The sequence below is a fragment of the Scyliorhinus torazame genome, chromosome 2, assembly GCF_047496885.1.
Source record: "Scyliorhinus torazame isolate Kashiwa2021f chromosome 2, sScyTor2.1, whole genome shotgun sequence".
Lineage (NCBI taxonomy): Eukaryota > Metazoa > Chordata > Chondrichthyes > Carcharhiniformes > Scyliorhinidae > Scyliorhinus > Scyliorhinus torazame.
Genome location: NC_092708.1, coordinates 303,134,544 through 303,156,225, shown reverse-complemented (window position 1 = coordinate 303,156,225; position 21,682 = coordinate 303,134,544). Strand labels below are relative to the sequence as shown.

Genomic DNA, 21,682 nt, shown 5'->3' with positions numbered 1-21,682 from the left:
GTTTACAGCATGGAAACAGGCCCTTCGGCCCAACCAGTCCATGCCGCCCAGTTTTTTACCATTAAGCTAGTCCCAGTTGCCCGCACTTGGCCCATAACCCTCTATACCCATCTTACTCATGTAACCATCTAAATGCTTTTTGAAAGACACAATTGTACCCTCTTCTACTACTACCTCTGGCAGCCCATTCCAGACACTCACTACCCTCTGAGTGAAGAAATTGCCCCTCTGGGCCCTTCTGAATCTCTCCCCTCTCACCTTAAACCTATGCCCTCTAGTTTTAAACTCCCCTACCTTTGGGAAAAGATGTTGACTATCTACCTTATCTATGCCCCTCATTATTTTATAGACCTCTATAAGATCACCCCTAAGCCTCCTACGCTCCAGGGAAAAAAGTCCCAGTCTATCCAGCCTCTCCTTATAACTCAAACCATCAAGTCCCGGCAACATCCTAGTAAATCTTTTCTGCACTCTTTCTAGTTTAATAATATCCTTTCTATAATAGGGTGACCAGAACTGCACACAGTATTCCAAGTGTGGCCGTACCAATGTCTTGTACAACTTCAACAAGACGTCCCAACTCCTATATTCAATGTTCTGACCAATGAAACCAAGCATGCCGAATGCCTTCTTCACCACCCTGTCCACCTGCGACTCCACCTTCAAGGAGCTATGAACCTGTACTCCTAGATCTCTTTGTTCTATAACTCTCCCCAACGCCATACCATTAACTGAGTAGGTCCTGGCCTGATTCGATCTGCCAAAATGCATCACCTCACATTTATAATATATATTATTATATTTATTATATATATATTATATTTGTTGATCACATTTCATTATATTATGGCTACTTGGTTAAACAAATTATTTAACTTATCTCTGGATTCAGGTTATGTTGTCTATAATAATATTTTTCAAACCTTTTAAATGAGTTCCGTGGGAGAGATAATAAATGTTTATTGATGAATCTCCAGCAGCTATTTTGCATTCAGATATTACAACAAAATGAATACAATAATAAAGAAAAATCTATTAGAAGCTGATGAGAAGATCCTTCCTGAAGAAATTTGAATGGTCTTTTCTGTTTTCAAATGGAACAGTTTCAAAAGCAACAGACCAAGAACTAAAGGATAATGAGATGGATCTGTTCACCAAATACTACATTGAATGGAGAGGAGGCAGGAAAAAGAACAATCAATCTTACAGAAGCATCCCAAGATTTTATTATAGGGTAGGTCTCCTTTGTTTGCAACTCACAAATAAATAATATCACTTTCTACTGTGTAAAAGCTATAAAATTACAATCTGATTTTTCAAATCTCCGATAATCTTAAAACTAAATTTAGTTCATGCTTTTCCATGAAATTCAACTTTTCATGTTCCACTATAATTAAATGATCTTTCATTCTCACTTTTAAAAACATTTCCTCTTGAAAACTTTGATCCACCCCCCCGTACCAAATTGTTTCCCAAAGGATGACTTTCGAAGGATAAAATTCCATGAATGCAGGGCGGTGCAGTGGGTTAGCCCTGCTGCCTCACGGCGCCGAGGCCCCAGGTTCGATCCTGGCCCTGGGTCACTGTCAGTGTGGAGTTTGCACATTCTCCCCGTCATTGCGTGGGTTTCACCCCCACAACCCAAAGATGTGCAAGGTAGGTGGATTGGCCACGTTAAATTGCCCCATAATTGGAAAAAATGAATTGGGTAATCTAAATTTTTTTTTTAAAATTCCATGAATCCCAGTATGCTCCCCATCCATGCTTGCCACACATGGTCATTCTTGATGTGTGACTTGGACAGTTTATGTTGATGGGCTACTGACCCTGGAGGATATCCCAGTCTGTTCTTATATTTGCCTAATGCCAGGCCTATATTTTTTCCAGCAGGTGTCACTGCATAACAGTCAAAAGCAGGAAACATGGCAGACATGTTTACTTCTTCCCTAATCTAGACATGATCAATTCTTCTGACCCACTGTAGTAAGCTAACTTGCTTGGGATCAAACCTCCAATTTTCCTGATCTAGAGTAACACATTGAGTGATGCAAATGGAATCTTTAGAAGGAGCCCTTTGTTTCCAAAATTGCATTTCCAGCATCATTATCTTGTGTGAATTGAAGTGGTTACATGCTAGAGGAAATTGGCTTTATTCCAATAAGGTAGTGCATACTATATTTACGAATTATCATTCAGCTTCATTTTGAATCTAGATTCTATCCAATTTACACAGCAAAGCTTAAACTAAAAATGATTCATATAGGTGATCTTGGTTTTTTTAATCTGACAAAGTTCCTCAACTTTCTTCCCTTTATTAGCTTCCAGCAGAAGATGAAATTTTGTTACAGAAATTAAGAGAAGAATCCAGGGCAGTATTTCTACAGAGGAAGAGCAGAGAATTGTTGGATAATGAAGAACTACAGGTCTGGAAAAGCCTAGGTTTTAATTAGCTAGACTATCATTGAAAATCTTATCCGTCTGGTTTTGCTATAACACCAAGTTAAAGTCCAACAGGTTTGTTTCACATCACTAGCTTTCGGAGTACCTTGATCAGGTGAGTGACTCACCTGAGGAAGGAGCAGCGCTCCGAAAGCTAGTGATTCGAAACAAACCTGTTGGACTATAACCTGGTGTTGTAAGACTTCTTACTGTGCTCACCCCAATGCAATGCTGGCATCTCCACATCATGATTTTGCTTTTTTTTAAAATATGTTTATTAAGAATTTTTAAACAAAATTTTCAACCATACAAACAACCCCCCCCCCCCCGTGACAAAAAGAAAAGAAAGCTCGTAGCAAGACATAAACATGGCAAATCAATATGATACAGAACTAAGTACATTGGATTCAGTTTTCCGGATCATTTATGTATTTTCTTGCTCAGATGCCCCCCCGAAAAGCCCCCCTTCCCCGTCCCTCCCCCTTCCCCGTCCCTCCCTCTTCTTCTCTCTTCCCCCCCCCCCCCCCCCCCCCCCCCCAATAGTCTAGGAACGGTTGCCACCGCCTGGAGAACCCCTGCACAGACCCTCTCAGGGCAAACTTTATCCTCTCCAACTTGAGAAACCCTGCCATATCATTTATCCAGGCTTCCACACTGGGGGGCTTTGCATCTTTCCACACTAACAAGATCCTTCGCCGGGCTCCCAGGGACGCAAAGGCCAGAATGCCGGCCTCTTTCGCCTCCTGCATTCCCGGCTCGTCTGCTACTCCAAATAATGCTAGCCCCCAACTTGGCTTGACCTGGACTTTCACCACCTTAGATACTGTTCTCGCAACTCCCCTCCAGAACCCATCCAGTGCCGGGCATGACCAAAACATGTGGACATGGTTCGCCGGGCTTCCTGAGCACCTCCCGCATCTGTCCTCCACCCCAAAGAACCTACTCAGCCTCGCCCCCGTCATATGCGCTCTGTGAACAACTTTAAATTGTATCAGGCTAAGCCTGGCACACGAGGAAGAGAAATTAACCCTACTTAGGGCATCAGCCCACAGACCCTCCTCAATCTCCTCCCCCAGCTCCTCTTCCCATTTACCCTACTGCTCCTCTACCAATGCCTCCCCCTCTTCTTTCAGCTCCTGGTATATCGCCGACACCTTGCCCTCTCCGACCCATACGCCCGAAACCACCCTGTCTTGAATCCCCTGTGCCGGGAGCAGCGGGAATTCCCTCACCTGCCGCCTCACAAACGCCCTCACTTGCATGTACCTGAAAGCATTTCCCGGGGGTAGTCCAAACTTCTCCTCCTGCGCCCCTAAGCTCGCAAACGTCTCATCGATGAACAGGTCCCCCATTCTTCGAATCCCAGCCCGATGCCAGCTCTGAAACCCCCCGTCCATCCTTCCTGGGACAAACCGATGGTTATCCCTGATCGGGGACCACACCGAGACTCCCATCACACCCCTATGTCGTTTCCACTGGCCCCAGATCTTTAGCGTTGCCGCCACCACCGGACTCGTGGTGTACCTTGTCGGCAAGAGTGGCAGCGGTGCTGTCACCAGCGCCCCCAGTCTCGTTCCTTTGCAGGACGCCATCTCGAACTTCCTCCATGCCGCCCCCTCTCCCTCCATCACCCACTTACGGATCATCGCCACGTTGGCTGCCTAGTAGTAGCCACCCAGATTCGGCAACGCCAGCCCTCCTCTATCTCTACTATGCTCTAGGAACCCCCTCCTTACCCTTGGGGTCTTACTCGCCCACACAAAACCCATAATGCTCCTGCCTACCCTCTTAAAAAAGGCCTTGGTGATCACAATTGGAAGGCATTGGAATACAAGAAGAAACCTCGGGAGGACCACCATTTTAATCGACTGTACCCTGCCCGCTAGCGAGAGTGGCAACATGTCCCACCGTTTAAAGTCCTCCTCCATCTGCTCCACCAGCCACGTCAAATTAAGTTTGTGCAGGGCCCCCCAGCTCCTAGCTACCTGGATCCCCAAGTATCGGAAGCTCCTTTCCGCCCTCCTCAACGGTAGGTCGTCTATCCCTCTTCCCTGATCCCCCGGATGCACCACAAAGAGCTCACTCTTCCCTACATTGAGCTTGTAGCCCGAGAAGTCCCCAAACTCCCCCAGAATCTGCATGACCTCCACCATCCCCTCCACCGGGTCCGCCACATACAGCAACAGGTCATCTGCGTACAGCGACACTCGATGCTCCTCTCCCCCTCGGACCACCCCCCCTCCATTTCCTGGACTCCCTTAGTGCCATGGCCAAAGGTTCAATTGCTAATGCAAACAACAGGGGGCATCCTTGCCTCGTCCCTCGATACGGCCAGAAGTACTCCGACCTCCGCCGATTCGTAACCACACTCGCCACCGAGGCTTTATATAGGAGCTTGACCCAGCTAATAAACCCTCCCCCGAACCCAAACCTCCGCAACACTTCCCAGAGATACTCCCACTCTACGCGGTCAAAGGCCTTCTCCACGTCCATAGCTGCCACTATCTCCGCCTCTCCCTCCACCGATGGCATCATTATCACGTTTAGGGGCCTCCGCACATTGGTATTTAGCTGCCTGCCCGTTACAAATCCCGTCTGGTCCTCGTGAATCACCCCCGGGACACAGTCCTCAATCCTCGTAGCCAACACTTTTGCCAGCAACTTGGCATCTACGTTGAGGAGCGAGATCGGCCTATACGACCCGCATTGCAGTGGGTCCTTATCCCGCTTCAGGATCAAAGAGATCGTCGCCCCCTCCCTTGCCTCATTAAAAGTCCTTACCAGCAACGGGGCTAACAGGTCTACATACTTCCTATAGAACTCCACGGGGAACCCATCCGGTCCCAGGGCCTTCCCTGCCTGCATGCTCCCCAGTCCTTTAACCAGCTCCTCCACCCCAATTGGCGCCCCCAAACCAGCCACCTCCTGCTCCTCCACCCTCGGGAACCTCAGTTGGTCCAAGAATCGTCGCATCCCCTCTTTCCCCCCTGGGGGCTGGGACCGATACAGCTCCTCGTAGAAGGCCTTGAATACCTCATTCACTTTCACCGCACTCTGCACCGTAGTTCCCCTTCCATCCTTTACTCCACCTATTTCCCTCGCTGCCATCCTCTTACGGAGCTGATGTGCCAGCATCCGGCTCGCCTTCTCCCCATACTCATACATCGCCCCCTGTGCCTTCCTCCACTGTGCCTCTGCCTTCCCTGTGGGCAACAGGTCAAACTCCGTCTGGAGACTTCGCCTCTCCCTGAGTAGTCCCTCATCAGGGGCCTCTGTATATCTCCTGTCTACTCTTAAAATCTCCCCCACTAACCTCTCCCTTTCCCTGCCCTCTCTCTTCTCCCTATAAGCCCTGATGGAGATTAACTCTCCCCTGACCACCGCTTTCAGTGCCTCCCATATTACTCCCACCTGCACCTCCCCATTGTTGTTGGCCTCCAGATACCTTTCGATACACCCCCGCACCCTCCTGCACAGTTCCTCGTCTGCCAACAGTCCCACATCCAACCGTCACAGCGGGCGTTGGTCCCTCTCCTCCCCCAGCTCTAGTTCCACCCAGTGCGGGGCGTGGTCCGAAATGGCTATGGCCGAATACTCCGTTCCCTCCACTTTCGGGATCAATGCCCTGCCCAGAACAAAAAAATCTATCCGGGAGTAGGCCTTGTGTATATGGGAGAAGAAAGAAAATCTTCACGGATCTACTCCCCCCATCTGGTCCAATAACCCCCTGAGCACCTTGGCCGCAGCCGGCCTCTTTCCGGTCCTAGATCTGGAGCGATCCAGTGCTGGGTCCAACACCGTGTTAAAATCCCCACCCTTTATCAAGCTTCCTGCCTTCAGGTCCGGAATGCGCCCCAACATCCGCTTCATGAATCCAGCATCGTCCCAATTCGGGGCGTATACATTTACCAATACCACCCCCATCCCCTGCAACCTACCGCTCACCATCACGTATCGGCCTCCATTGTCCGCTACTATGTTCTTGGCCTCAAACGACACCTGCTTCCCCACCAGTATTGCCACCCCTCTATTCTTCGCATCCAGCCCCGAATGGAACACCTGTCCTACCCATTCCTTCCTTAACCTGACCTGATCTGCCACGTTCAGATGTGTCTCCTGAAGCATGACCACGTCTGCCTTCAGTCCCTTTAAGTGCGCGAACACCCGGACTCTCTTAACCGGCCCATTTAGGCCTCTCACATTCCACGTGATCAGCCGGATTGGGGGGCTAACCCCCCCTGCCGACTAGCCATCTCCTATTTTAGGCCAGTCCCGTGCCCGTGTCTCCCGCACCCTCCAGTCCCCCAGACGGGGACCCCCCGCCCCGACCACCTCTTCCATTTTCGGTTCCCCCTCGGTCAATGCAGCAGCAACCCTATTGTCGTCGTCCCCCCCCCCCCCCCCCGCTAGATCCAAATCTAGCTCTTTTGCTCCCCCCATAATACTTCAGTAAGTCAGCTGACTCCTGCTCACCCCGGCTTCCCCCGCCTTCCCGTTGACCATGTGGCAATCCCTCATCCTCCTTGCGCTCCTCCATTCCCCCCCCCCCCCCCCAAACTCCCTGACACGGGGAAAATCCCGCACTTTCCTGAGCCAGCCTCACCCCCTGTCGCGCAGCTCCTGTTGCGGCCTTATCCCAATTCCCCCATCCCCGAGTCTCACCTCCCTCCAGCACCGACGCCCACATTCCTCACTGTCCCCTCTTCAGAAACTCTTCCCCCATCCCCGTCCATCGTCCCACCCGTGAAACATTCTTTACCCATATTTACAACCCTGTATACAGTCAACATCTCCCCCACAACCACAGTCCCTCAGTTCGAGTCCAATTTTTCCGTTTGGATAAAGGTCCAAGCCTCTTCTGGCGTTTCAAAATAGTGGAGTCGCGCTGGCTGCAGCATTCTGAATTTCACCCTTTTTTGTGCAGCACCGCCTTGGCCCGGTTGAAGCCAGCTCTCCTCTTTGCCTCCTCCGCGCTCCAGTCCTGGTAGACTCGGATCACCGCATTCTCCCATCTACTGCTCCGCTCCATCTTGGCCCATCTCAGGACACTCTCTCTGTCCGCGAATAGATGGAACCTGGCCACTATCGCCCTTGGCGGCTCGCCAGCCTTGGGTCTCCTCGCCAGGACCCGGTGAGCCCCTTCTAGCTCCAGGGGGCTCGGAGAGACCTCCGCACCCATCAGCGAATGGAGCATCGTGCTCACATACGCCCCAGCATCAGCCCCCTCCGCTCCTTCGGAGAGGCCCAGAGTCCGGAGATTCTTCCTCCTCTACCTGTTGTCCAGGACCTCGAGTCTCTCGGCCTACCGCTTCTGCAGCGCCTCGTGCTTCTGCAGCGCATCTTCACCGCCAGGCCCAAGATCTCGTCCTCGTTCTCGTTAGTTTTTTCCTTCACCTCTCGGAGCTCTACCGCCTGGGCCTTCTGGGTCGCCTTCAGCCCCTCGATCGGCAACAACATTGGCGCCAGCAGCTCCTTTTTAAGCTCCTCCACGCAGCCCCTGAGAAACTCCTGCTGGTCCGGCCCCCATGCTGCTCGATCGCCGCCCTCCGCCATCTTGTTTTTTCCCCCTCGTTTCTGCCGCTGCTCCAAAGCCTCTTTTTCCGTCGCTCCACTTCTAGTCCCTTCCATACACGACGGAAGGGGGACCTTACTTCACCTTCCCACACGGGATTTGATCAAAAAATTTCCGTTGGGGCTCCTCCGGTGAGCCCAAAAGTCCGTTCTAGCGGGAGCTGCCGAAATGTGCGGCTCAGTTCCGCATTGCCGCAACCGGAAGTCCATGATTTTGCTTTATCATGATACTACCCAGATAGGTTTGTGCCCACAATATCTGATAAAAGCGAAACTCTGCATTAATTTACATATTCAGTAGTGCTTCATGTATTTTACCAATAAGAAAGGAAGGAAATGGGTGGAAAAATGATCCCAAGCCAGTAACAGAAGCTGCAAGTGCTTTGCTTACTGTTCATTGGCTGAGCAATGCTATGTGAGGATACGTGCCCCTATATTAACTTTATCCCACTATGGAACTTCTGACTTTAACTCTGATTCTCTCCTATTGTCCTCCTCTCTTTTCCCTATTTACTACCAGAATCTAAATAAGCATTCTAACAATTGCTATTTAACCAGGTCTATATAATGTGAGTTTTCCCGGATCCATTTGCGTGCACATTTCTGCCTCCTTATGGACAGCAATGCCCACTGCCCATCTCAGTCTTGACGACCTTTCTGCCCAGCCCAGCACTCTAACTGGGGCTAAGCTTGCCAATCTCCTCCCTATGCAACTCAACCCCCTCACTTTTGACCCTACCTACATGTCTGCTATCATCGCTGCTTTCCATGTTCTCTCCAGAATGTCTCCTTACTCATGAACAAGGCCCTTCCAATCCATGATCATTTTGTGGATGATTGCATCACATCATACACTTGTCTGAAATCTGGCGGAGAGATGATGACCTCCCCCTCAGGATCTGCCACATGTCTCGACTGGACTGTGGTAGTTATCACCAAATCACATCACAGTTTGTCTCCTTACTCTTCTGGCACTTGTTCCTTCTTTGAGCAATTCAACTTGTTCCACCTCACAACCTCTCTTACAATCCTTGATCTCTCTACCATCCAATAAAGTCCCATGACAGTTTTCCCACCAAGCTTTCTTCACTGCTTTCCTCCCCCAGCTTCTACTCAGTGACTTTTCATCCTTGGTGATTTCAACTTCCATCTCAAGTTATAATACTCTTCTGAGTTTACTACCTTCCTATCTTCCCATAATTTCTCCTCCACATAAACTCCCCAACCCACATTCATGGCTACCCCCTTGACCATACATCTTGTGTGTTCTCTCTGCTCCCATACTTTCAAACTGGGGTAAAGTAATTCTGATCAATTCTTTCTCCACTACCTCACACTTCATTCTCCAAACCCTACATCCTTCAGCCTTTGTCCTTGTTTCCTAATTCACTTACAACTGTAATTTCAAAATCTAAACTGTGTGGCCCTCTGTTACCACAACATTTTTGCAGCCATTGATCTTCTTAACCACTCCCATCTCCACCTTCAAAGCCCAACCCGCATTCTCATTCTCTTTCTCTCTCTTCTCTCGCTCCTCTCTCTTCTCTCTCTCAGTACAAAGACACAGAATTGAATACATATGGCAGACAACTGGTTTAGCCATTCATCACCAAACCTGACTGGACCACAAAGCACTGTCAGGTACTTTCGTTGTCCGTGAAAACTGCAGAAATGCAAAGGAACCCCTGGCTTCTTTCCTGTAACAAAAATCGTCATCTTAAACCCCTTTCCACTATCTCTTCCACCCTCGCCTCCAATTACTGTGTGCAGTTCATCGACTTATTTATCACTAATATTGAGAGCATTCCATCAGCTCCCACTGCCACTTTTGTATTTCCCCGGTCCACAGGATCAAATTTCCTTAAACGTTCTTCAATACCATAACGTGCATCTTTCTTTACTATTTTACTATCCTCCATCATGTCTTCTCCAAGTTTGTCTCCTCTGTTCAAAATCAATAACTTTAACCTTGACTCCTCCATTCATGCAAACTAGTGCTCCATCTGCAATCTTCTTTTCCTTCCCATAGTCTTTGAATGTGTTGCTTCTTCCCAAATCCACACACACCTTTCCCAGATCTGTTTGAATCCCTCCAGTCAGGTTTCTGCCCTGCCATAGTACTGAACCAGCTCCTGTCAATGTCACAAATGACTATCCTTCGGACCATGACAAAAGTAATCTAACACCCTTGTCCTTCTCAATCCATCTGCAGTCTTTGATACTTTTTTTTTAGAAATATTTTTATTCAAATTTTTACATATTTTCTACAAACCCCCCTTACAGAAAAAAGAAAAACAAAGAACACATAAATAAACATCTTACAACTACATCGTGAATTCCCCCAATATACAAACCCCCTATTAAGCAATAATGAACACAGTAGAAAACACAAAGTACAAAACAGAACAGAACATCCCCCAAAGCACAGTAACCACAGTAGCCCCCCTGGACCTCCCCTCACAACCGACCCTCAGTCTGTGTCCAACCTTTCGGCCTGAATAAAGGTCCATGCCTCCTCCGGCATCTCAAAGTAATGGTGCCGGTCCTTAAACGTGACCCACAGTCGCACCGGCTGCAGCATTCCGAATTTCACCCCCTTCCGACGCAGAACCGCCTTAGCCCGATTGTACCCGGCCCTCTTCTTGGCCACCTCCGCATTCCAGTCCTGGTATATATGGACCTCTACATTCTCCCACCTGCTGCTCCGCTCCTTTTTTGTCCATCTTAGGACACACTCCCTGTCTACCAAGCAGTGGAACCGCACCAATACCACCCACGGCGGCTCGTTAGACTTGGGCCTCCTCACCAGGACTCGGTGGGCCCCATCCAGCTCCAGGGGCCTCAGGAAGGCACCCGCGTCCATCAACGTGTTCAGCATCGTGACCACATATTCTCCAGCATCCGACCCCTCCTCTCCCTCCGGGAGACCCAGAATCCGCAGATTCTTCCTCCTCGTCAGATTCTCGGTGTCCTCGAACTTCTCCTGCCATTTCTTATGCAGCGCTTCGTGCGCCTCCACCTTCACCACCAGGCCCAATATCTCGTCCTCATTCTCCGAGGCCTTCTGCCGCACCTCCTGGATCGCCGCCCCTTGGGCCTTCTGGGTCTCGACCAGCTTGTCGATCGAAGCCTTCATCGGCTCCAGCAACTCTGCTTTCAATTCCCTGCACCAGAATTACTTTTTTCACCGCTCCACTCCTGGTCCAATCCATACAGTGCCGGGGAAATCGTACTGTCACCTTCCCACACTGGGAACCGTCGAACAAATGCCGCTGGGGCCCCTCAAAGAGCCCAAAAGTCAGTTTCTGGTGGGAGCTGCCGAACGTGCAACTTAGCTCAGCATAGCCGCAACCGGAAGTGTCTTTGATACTATTGACCACACCATCATTTTTAATGCCTCTCCACCATCATCCAGCTGACAGCACTGCAGTTGTCTGGTTCCGTTCTTATCTATTAAATAGTAGCCAAAGAACCATGGGCAATGGCTTTGGCTCTTGGTCCCACACACTTGCCTCTGGTGTCCCACAAGGTCCTAATCTTGACCCCCTCCGATTTCTTATCAACATGCTGCCCTTTGGTGACATCTGAAAACAAATCATTTTTCACATTGACACCCAGTTCTCTCTTATCATCACCTCTTGACACTTGACTGTCTCAAATTTGTCAGCTATCTAGCACTGGATGAGCAGAAAACTCCCCCAATTAAACATTGGGAATACTGAAGCCATTACCTTTGGTCTAGCCACAAACTTCTCGCCTTAACCACTGACTCCATCCCTGCCCTTGGCAACTGTCGGCGGCTGAACCAGACTTGGTGTCACGTTTTACTCCAAGATGAACTTCCAACCATGCGTCTGTACATGTACTTGTACTTCCCCTCTGACCCTGTCTCGCCTCATCTGCAGAAACTTTCATCTATGCTTTTGATATGTCTAAACTTGACTCTTCTAATGCACTTCTAGCCAGCCGCTGATGTTGTACTATCTGCAAATTTGTTTTGCTGCCTGTGTCCTAACTCGCACCAAATCCAGTTCGCGCACACCATCACCCCTGTGCTTGCTGACATACATTCGATTCCATGTAAGCAAGGCCTTGACGTGAAAATTCTCATCCTTATTTCCAAATCCTTTCACGGCCTACCCCCTTCCTATCTCTGTAATTTCCTCCAGGCCCACAACCTTCCAAGATATATCTGTATTTCTTTAACTCTGGCCTCTTGAGCATCACCAATTTTAATCGGTCACCATTAGTGCTTGTGCCTTCTGCTGCTTGGGGACAAAGTTCCAAAAGTCCCTACCTCACTGTTCTCCTTTAAGAGGGCAGTACGTGGTTAGTACTGCTGCCTCACATCTCCAGGGACCTGGATTCAATTCCGGCCTTGGGTGACTGTCTGTGTAGAGTTTGCACTTTCTCCCGTGTCTGCGTGGATTTCCTCCAGGTGCTCCGCTTTCGGCCCAGTCCAAAAATGTGCAGGTTAGGTGGATTGACCACGCTAAATTGCCCCTTAGTGTCCAAAGGTTAGGTGGGCTTATGGGGACAGGGTGGAGGTGTGGGCTTGAGTAGAGTGCTCTATCAAAGGCCGGGGTAGACTCAATGGGCCGAATGCCCTCCTACACTGTAAATTCTATGAAAAGACGCTCTTTAAAGCCTACCTCTTTAAACAGATTTTAGTTCTCTGCCCTAAAATATCTCCGTATAACTTTTTGGTATCATTATTTTATAATGGCCATGATGGCTTAGAGATGTTTTAATTATATTAAAGCTGATATTATCTAAATAATAATGAAACTGACTAAAATGCAACTTAGATCATCATTCAATGTATATAAAAGTTTTGATTGTAGTTTTGATTGTCGTAATAAATCTGGATTTGTGACTTTTTAGTCAGCCTCGTACCAGCCTCCCCGAACAGGCGCCGGAGCATGGCGACTAGGGGCTTTTCACAGTAACTTAATTTGAAGCCTACTTGTGATAATAAGCGAGTTTCATTTCATTTCATTTTATTTTAAGGATTGGGTTAGTTCCCTGCATTAAAAAAGATAAAATGGTACCTCACATTTCCTTACTGAGAGCTTAAATTTCAGTAGTTCTACCTGGAGATAGATGGGAGGTGTGGGGACGTGGGAGAAAAGATAAACCTTTGCACAGCATTCTGGTGTACTTTCTATTCGGAACCATGGATGTACTTCTAACTACATCCTGTTAATCACAAGGATGTCAGATAAAATACACTTTGAAAGAAAAATAGATTTTTTTTTGGATGTACAATATTGATGAAATTATTTATTTATTTGTGTCAGTTGCATTTTTAATTAGATGAAATTCTAGCCTTTATGACACTTTATGATTATAAAAACGAATGTCAAAACAGTTTTGCATATTTAAGATATATTCACAATGAAAATCAGTTAATCGCTAAACAACTCAGTCTCTGCTGTTGCATTCAGAGAGACAGGCAAACTGAAAGTTAATTCAGATACAGCCAGACAATTAGAGAGTAAAGAGCAGAACAAATAAGAACCAAGATTACCACCCCATCCCCAGCCTGCTACCACTGTCCCTTCACCTCTAGCTGTTATAACCAGCTTAAACATGAGCTTATATAGTGCAATTTTTGATTAGTTTTCATTTCAATTTGCTGTTATGCCTGTGATTACTATATCAGGGCTGGAATCATTGTCTAGTTTGCTGTGCCTTTTCTGGCCCCATTTCTTTCCACCGATACGAGAAGTTAATTTTGTGTCACAAGCAGACAGATGGGAACCAAAGCAATTTGGGCCAGATGTTGCAAGGCCATTGCAGTACTGAATCACTTGGTTTGTGAGCATGTTTTAGAACAGCAGTTGTAAAATAATCTATCATTTAGACTGCTGACACAAATTAAATCAGCCTTGCAAAATAGTTTATGGTTGTGGTGCTTTTATGGAGATACAGCAATGTTGCTTGTCAATATTATTTTGGCAGTAGTTTTGAAACTTTTATGTCAATAATGGTTAACTCTCAGCCCATTGCCACACCTCTCTCCATTCCTTAATCAATGGTGAGTCACAAATAGTTAAGCTGGGTGTGTGGATCTGTACGCATATTCCTTTTTGATCTTGTTTTATAGAATTTGTGGTTTTTACTCGACAAGCATCAAACCCCTCCTTTGATAGGAGAGGAAGCAATGATAAATTATGAAAATTTTCTGGAGGTCAAAGAGAAAGCAGGACAGAAGTGCAAGTAAGTATCATTTGTAAGCATCTTTTAAGTAGAAACTAAAGAAAAACTCTGGATATTATTAATAAAATGTTTTTACTGTTAAGTCAAGCACATGTAATAATGAATTGTATAATGAAAAATATCTGGTGTGCAATTTTTGACAAGCAGTGTAGATTGTAGAATTGTTCTCAAATTTGACATGTCTTAAACTGAAATTTGACCTGTCTTAAACTAAATCAAGAACATATTAGAACTGACTAGGTACAGTTGGCTAAACGGTAACCACAGCTTGAAAACCCTCAATTAAGCATTTTGCTTAATAGTAGTCCAAAATCTCAGTGTGATTTTCGAGAGACATATGCATTTCATCATTTGTAACTAAAATGCAAGATCATATTTTTATCCCTTCACTAACCTGAAAATAGCAATGTTTTTGTTAGTTATTGTATTGCACATACATGTGTTGAATTGAATTGCTCAGTTGCTATCGGCACTATGATGTCAGGCTAAAAATAACAATACCTGTGCCAAGTTACAGCAGTGAGTAAGAGAATGTAGAACATACAAGTCTATACCTCGGCAGTTGTGTATTTTATTAAAATCAATACCTTTAAATGTTGATTCTATTATGCTCATTTTTTAAACTATTTTTGTGAGCATTTTTACATATATTTTTACTGTAGCTAATTGCATTTAATATTTATCTACAGGCAGTTCTTTGCAGCTAAGATTTTTGCAAAACTCCTGCACAATGACCCATATGGAAGGATATCCATAATGCAGTTCTTCAATTATGTCATGCGGAAAGGTAGTAGAGTCTTGTGATGCAAACTATTTGACAACTTTGCAATTTAAAAAAATATATTAATTTTGCTATAATGCAACCATACTAAATCTATTTAAATTTTAGTTTGGCTACATCAAACAAGGATAGGTCTGAGTTTGTATGATGTAGCAGGTCAAGGATATCTTCGTGAATCTGTAAGTATCCCACCTTATTTTCCGATCTGACAATTTTACCACATTTCAATCACATTTAATTCTATGCAATGTTAATCCCGCACCAAATTACGCCAACAGGATTTGGAGAATTACATTTTGGAGTTGATTCCCACCTTACCACAGCTTGATGGCTTAGAAAAGTCTTTCTATTCATTCTACGTGTGCACTGCTGTTAGAAAATTTTTCTTCTTCCTTGACCCACTCAGAACAGGTAAGTTAATATTTCCTCATTGAATTATATACCCAGAAGTATTTAACCTTCTTAGCTGTCTAAACATTTAGTTCTTTATGGCTGTTCTTGTAGCCTCCTTTACTTTAGACAGCAGTTTTCTGTATGGCTACTGGCAGTGTCAACTCTAAGATTAGCTGAAAAGGCGTCTCTTGTTTTCTTACTCCTCATGCTGAGCTGTGAGGTTCTATGCTGTTACAGCAATGTTGTATCGATTGAAAACAGATACAATAAGCTGAAGTCTACTTGTTAAGAGCAAATGGGGTTTGCATTATTTTTAGAATTGGAAATCAAGCGCATAGCTTTTGTTTGAATGTTCAGAGCTATCCGACTGAACGACATTCACTTAAGTTCAATGTTTTGTGCATACATAAGAATAACCTAAAGTTTTGATAATTGTGTTGATTTCCTGAATGTATAATTTGTTTTGATAATTACATTGGGTTATTCATGAGATTAAAATTGGTAAATGGAGCTTCATGAAAATTAAGAAAATAATTAACAGTAATTCAAATCAAGTTTCCTCCTTTTTTAAGCAATTGGTAAAATTGCCTCATTTGTCGAGAAAGAACAAATTACTACTTTGAAGAGTAAGGTAATTTTTTGTATTTTTAAGTGGAAGAGGCAAATCTTAAAATTTAATCGCAAAATCCTCCCAGGTAGTTACAAAAATGAGCAATGTGGCGACTAGGGGCTTTTCACCGTAACTTCATTGCAGTGTTAATGTAAACCTACTTGTGACAATAAAGATTCTTATTATTGTGTTATTTTCTAAAACTGTCTTGTACTAATATTCCGACTATAAAGCTATGCTTGTAGCTTTTTATAAATGTGCTGTTTAAGAGTTGGACTATGATTATTTTGGTAAGAGGAAGTTTTTTGGCATATATTGCTGACTATTCTCACGTGGTCTTGAAATCATCTGACAGAGTAAAGTTCCCAGTAATGTAATCCAACCCCTATTTTAAAAGAACAATCTTAAAGTGGCAAGATGATTCTACTTCCTTCGCCAGTCATCCTTTTAGAGATTACCAGTTTGTGTTGAATTATGGGCACTGGTTCCATAATGTCTGGAAACTGGGTTGAGGTTACTGAACTTTAATTCAGATATGACCGTCTGAACCATCAGACAATAGGAACAAATCTGATGTCGAGTTGCAAAAATATGATGACTTATTTATGCTTTCATCTTTAAAATAAAGGATTGTATTTTACTATATACACACAAGCACGATTGTTCAAAATAACCTTTCATATCTTTAATACTCCTAGGCAAGATAAAAATCCAAGATATTTTGGCCTGCAGCTTTTTGGATGATTTGTTAGAGGTAATTATTGGCCATCTGAGAAAGTTTGCGTTTTAAATGTGATCCATTGATCGCAATTCAATGTTTCGCTAACTGTTTGCCTTTGTTTATATTTGTAGCTCAGAGATGAGGAACTGTCTAAGGAAAGTCAAGAATCAAACTGGTTTTCTGCTCCTTCTGCATTGAGAGTATATGGTATGTGTTGGGTGCATAAAGAATCTTTATCACTTGTGGCGCATATCTGTTGTAGTTATTGGTTAACTGTAATATTTATTTTTTAGGTCAGTATTTAAATCTAGATAAAGATCACAATGGAATGCTCAGCAAAGAAGAACTATCACGTTATGGTACTGGAACACTTACAGGCGTGTTTTTGGATAGGGTTTTTCAGGAATGCCTAACATATGATGGAGAAATGGTAACTGCCTACAAATAATTCACTTGCTGCAATAATCTCTTGTAAAGTTGAGGAAACGTAATGGATTTTAATTTTACCCTCTTTTTGAAACAACATTTTCTGGTTCAATCAATTTCAAAATACTATTTTCAAACTAGTTTGCATTGTAGTAAAGAATGTTTGAATGGTTTCCCATTGCAATATTAGTGACTGAGCACATCAGATTAAGGGTTAGACTTGCAGTGTAGCGTTTAAATTCTTAGTCTTGCTCAGTTTGGTAAGTTTGCATGCATAAAGCCCACCATTGCTCTTTGACCATAACTTAAAGAATCTTAATTAAACTGTCAATGTTTTAAGCCCGGTGTATGGTTAGGTGATATATTGTTATAATCAAGTAATTTTCTTGCCCAATAGAGCAGTGTGTAGTTCTTGTTAAAAACCTACATATTTAGTACTTTGGTGTTGTCAGTCATGTTGTATTTTGTCACTACTATTTCATCTTTGCCTATTTTGTGCTAGAATAGAGGAAAGAGGTTTTTTCAAGCTAGAGGATGGTTAATGTTTTTTAACTGTAAGAAATATCATAGACTTAAACTGTCATCAGGCTTTCATTCTGGTGCTACAGAAAAACAAAATGGAAAACTAGGAAAAGATATACCATCTCGGTAATTACAAAAAGGGAATAAAAATGATGTGTATGTAACAAAAGATTACTTATTTTGATCACCATGTTAATACCAAAATAAGTAATATTGTATTTTTGTGAATCAGACATTAGGAAATTGGTCCTTCGTCGTGTTAGCAATCTAGAATATCAAGAATATTTTTGAATGCCCTTGAAATAAAAGCATGCCTATATTTTAGAAGTTTACCCTTCTGACATCTTTTCTTAAGGATTACAAGACATATTTGGATTTTGTTCTTGCTTTGGAAAACCGAAAGGAACCTGCTGCTCTCCAATACATCTTTAAATTACTGGACATGGAAAATAAGGGTTATCTTAATGTTTTTTCCCTTAATTTCTTCTTCAGGGTGAGCATTGGTGTTTTTTTTTAAACAGTATTTCATTAAGATCAATGTACATTTTTAAAAATCATTGAACACATTATTTTTTGCTGTATTAGATAAAATATTTATCAAGGTGAGGGATGCCAGGTGATGGATTGGCACTCTTCCCTTTTCAGGCACTCTGTCCTTATTTCTGCTCTCAGGTGCTGATGCAGAAAAAAGCTCACTACTCCATTCCAAAAATCTGCCTCAGCACCAACCTAGGGAGATTTACTCTAGCAGCGTAACACTCTTTCTGTTTGCCAATTATGAGAAATCTTGTGAGCTTAATGAGCAAATTACTAATTGGTGTCCTATTAGTATTTTGTATTATAGGCCTATGTCCACTAGAATTAGATTAAAACTACCACAAGTCATTTTACCACTTCTCTCAACCACTCCACCGTCTCTGTATTATCAAACCATTTGTCCAACATTTAATAAGGAGAAATTAGGAAGGTCAAAGTCAATGCTTTTGGTTTCTGCCAATCAACTTTCTTCCCTAACCCCCACTGACTCCTGTCCTCTACCTAGCAACTGGCTGAAGCTGAATCAGACTTTTTACAAACTAGGTATTATATTGCCCCTGGGAAGAGCTTCCAACCATGTATTTCCACCTCTGTATCATCACCCAATGATGACCCTGCCTTTCCACCTCTGTATCATCACCCAATGATGACCCTGCTGCTGAAGCACTCATCTATGCCCTTCGACACGATCGAATGGTCATGCTGCACCCGAACAGTAGCGTGCCAAAGCGCGACGTGGCTGATAGAAACCGAGAGACCACGCTCGCAACACCTCGCGGGATTGCGACTCTGAGACCCCTCTCATAGTAAGTTGGGGCTTTTGGGGAGGGGTGGGGTTCACGTGGGGGGCTATAGAGATCAGACACTATTTTTAAATGGTGTCCCGATCTCTCGCTACACTGAAGAGTTCTGGCGAGCATAGCTCCTCAGTGCAGAAAACGGGGCTATGTGCGGCCTCGGCTGTGCATTCCCTGCTGAGGCCCCCTATCTAACCAGAGTGCTGTTTGATAGCGTTTTATTTCTTGGCGTTGGGAACCCTTAAACACGTGCCTAAATGCACTCACCATGGTACTTTTTCCCCACTTAGTCCAAAACTTGTGTTCGACCTCATACCAAGTCCTGTTCAACCATCAAGCTGTGTTTTTTGGCCTACTCTGACTCCTGGCTAACAATGCCTTCTCACCCTTTGAGTTCAAATCCCTCTTTGGCCTTGTCCCTTCCTATTCTCCAGCCTTGCAACCTTCCGAAGTTGCTACACTCTTCGCATTCTGTGATTAACCCTAATTTTAATCACGCTACTTTTGACAGCAGTGGCATCAACTGCCAAGGCCTTAAGTTTTAGAATTCTCTCCCTAAACCTTTTTGGCTCTATCTCCATTAAGGTACTCCTACTGTACCAGCCCTAATATCTCCTACGTGACCTGGTGTCACATTTCTTTTGATAGTACCTTGTGACATTTGAGCATGTTAAAGGAGCTGTGCAAATAGTTTTTCAATTAAGGGGCAAATTAGTGTGGCCAATCCACTTATCCTGCACATCTTTCGGTTGTCGGGATGAGGCCCACACAGACACGGGGAGAATGTGCAAACTCCACACGGACAGTGACCCGGGACCGGGATCGAACCCGGGTCTTTGGTGCCGTGATGCAGCAGTGCTAACCACTGCACCACCGTGCTGCTTGAGCTATACAAATAGTTGTTGCAATAGTAGCAGTACAGAGGACCCTTGCAACCAGCAGATAGAATTAACTTTTATTCTATCAGTCTAGCCTACATTTAAACTCCCATGCCCCAGAGGTTTTAAAAATAAATGTTTAGCCATAAAGTATCCTGTTAATTAATGTTTGACAGCAGTGGCATCAACTGCCAAGGCCTTAAGTTTTAGAATTCTCTCCCTAAACCTCTTTGTCTCTATCTCCTTTAAGGTACTCCTTAAAATCTACTGTACCAGCCATAATATCTACTACGTTACACCATATTTTCTGTGGTACAATTGTATAGCTAATTGTAATTTTCAGCATATAATACCCAATGTACATTCACATGTTACATATTCTTTTTCAAATATTTTTCGGCCATTTTATGTTAGTAGCATAATTTATCTGAATATCGTTGGTCCTAATTCTTTAATTTAGCTGTACATATGAGGAAAGATATTCCTGCTGTGGTGGCAAGCGCAGTGAAGAGTTACTAGGTTGATTTCTTGGGATGGCAGAACTGTCGTACGAGGAGAGATTAAATCGGTTAGGATTATATTCATTGGAGTTTAGAAGAGTGAAAGGGGATCTCAGAAACTTACAAAATTTTAACAGGATTAGACAGGGTAGATTCAGAAAGTATGTTCACGAAGATGGGGGAGTCCAGAACTAGGGTTCGTAGTTTGAGGATAAAGGGTAAACCTTTTGGGACTGAGGTGAGGAGAAATTTCTTCACCCAGAGTGGTGAATCTGTGGAGTTCACCACCACAGAAAGCAGTTGAGACCAAAATGTTGTGTAATCTCAAGAAGGAATTAGATCTAGCTCTTGGGGCTAAAGGGATCAAGGGATATGGGGGGAAAGCAGGATCAGGATATTGAACTTGATGATCACGGTAGCATTGTGCTTCACATTGTTGCTTCACAGCACCAGGGACCCAGTTTTGATTCCTGGCTTCGGTCACGGTCTGTGCACAGTTTGCACGTTCTTCCCATGTCTGTGTGGGTTTCCTCCCATAAGTCCCGAAAGACATTATTAGGTGAATTGGACATTTTGAATTCTCCCTCAGTTCACCTGAACAGGCCCCAGAGTGTTGCGACTAGGGGATTTTCACAGTAACTTCATTGCAGTGTTAATGTAAGCCTACTTGTGATACTAATAAAGATTATATATTATATAATGAATGGCAGAGCAGGCTCGAAGGGCCAGATGGCTTCCTCCTGCTTCTATTTTCTTTGTTTCTATACTGAGCTGTAGAGTAAAAAATGTATTGTGTGGAGTATAGAACTATTCAGACCAAGAAAGTCCACAGTTCAATTAAGTGTCTTTGTTAGTGAGAATAGCATTCCTGAGTAGTACAACCAGCTTGTGATTTTGGACCGAAGGGAGAATTGGCTGGAATGCCCACCCCTTGAATAATAAGTTTGCATGAGTTATTTTCACCCAGGCCATCTGAAATATCCACTGTCAACGAAGAGATGTGCTTGTAATGTGTAGTAATTGCATTTGCCTTTTCTGTTATTGTGTCAAAGGTGGAATGTCCTGTATACTTGGCTCATTTACCAACCTAAACTAACAACCTAATCTTAATAGACGGGCAAGTACTCAAACTCTCTAGTTTAACTGGCCTTACTGTAGTTCTGTAATTTGTTTTTATTTATATAGGCTATACAGGAGCAAATGAAACTTCATGGGCAGGAGCCAGTTTCTTTTCAGGATGTCAAGGTACTGTGTAACTTTGAGAAGGCATTTCAGTGCTAAGGAA

At 44.3% G+C, this 21,682-nt stretch overlaps 1 protein-coding gene across 2 annotated transcripts in view; it reads left to right on the top strand.

The window, feature by feature from the left end:
• The window catches only part of ppp2r3c (protein phosphatase 2, regulatory subunit B'', gamma), a 39,895-nt gene that overhangs the window by 16,361 nt on the left and 1,852 nt on the right, over window positions 1–21,682 (top strand). The window contains exons 2-12 of one of the 2 annotated variants that reach the window (XM_072489009.1): window positions 1,104–1,234; window positions 2,319–2,423; window positions 14,120–14,232; window positions 14,922–15,019; window positions 15,122–15,192; window positions 15,292–15,424; window positions 16,715–16,770; window positions 16,869–16,944; window positions 17,031–17,167; window positions 18,041–18,178; window positions 21,583–21,642. In XM_072489009.1, the coding sequence (XP_072345110.1) occupies window positions 1,104–1,234; window positions 2,319–2,423; window positions 14,120–14,232; window positions 14,922–15,019; window positions 15,122–15,192; window positions 15,292–15,424; window positions 16,715–16,770; window positions 16,869–16,944; window positions 17,031–17,167; window positions 18,041–18,178; window positions 21,583–21,642 (1,118 nt within the window). Of the gene's footprint in view, window positions 1–1,103; window positions 1,235–2,318; window positions 2,424–14,119; window positions 14,233–14,921; window positions 15,020–15,121; window positions 15,193–15,291; window positions 15,425–16,714; window positions 16,771–16,868; window positions 16,945–17,030; window positions 17,168–18,040; window positions 18,179–21,449; window positions 21,554–21,582; window positions 21,643–21,682 lie in introns of those variants that run through there. The other variant, XM_072489015.1, reaches the window with a different exon arrangement.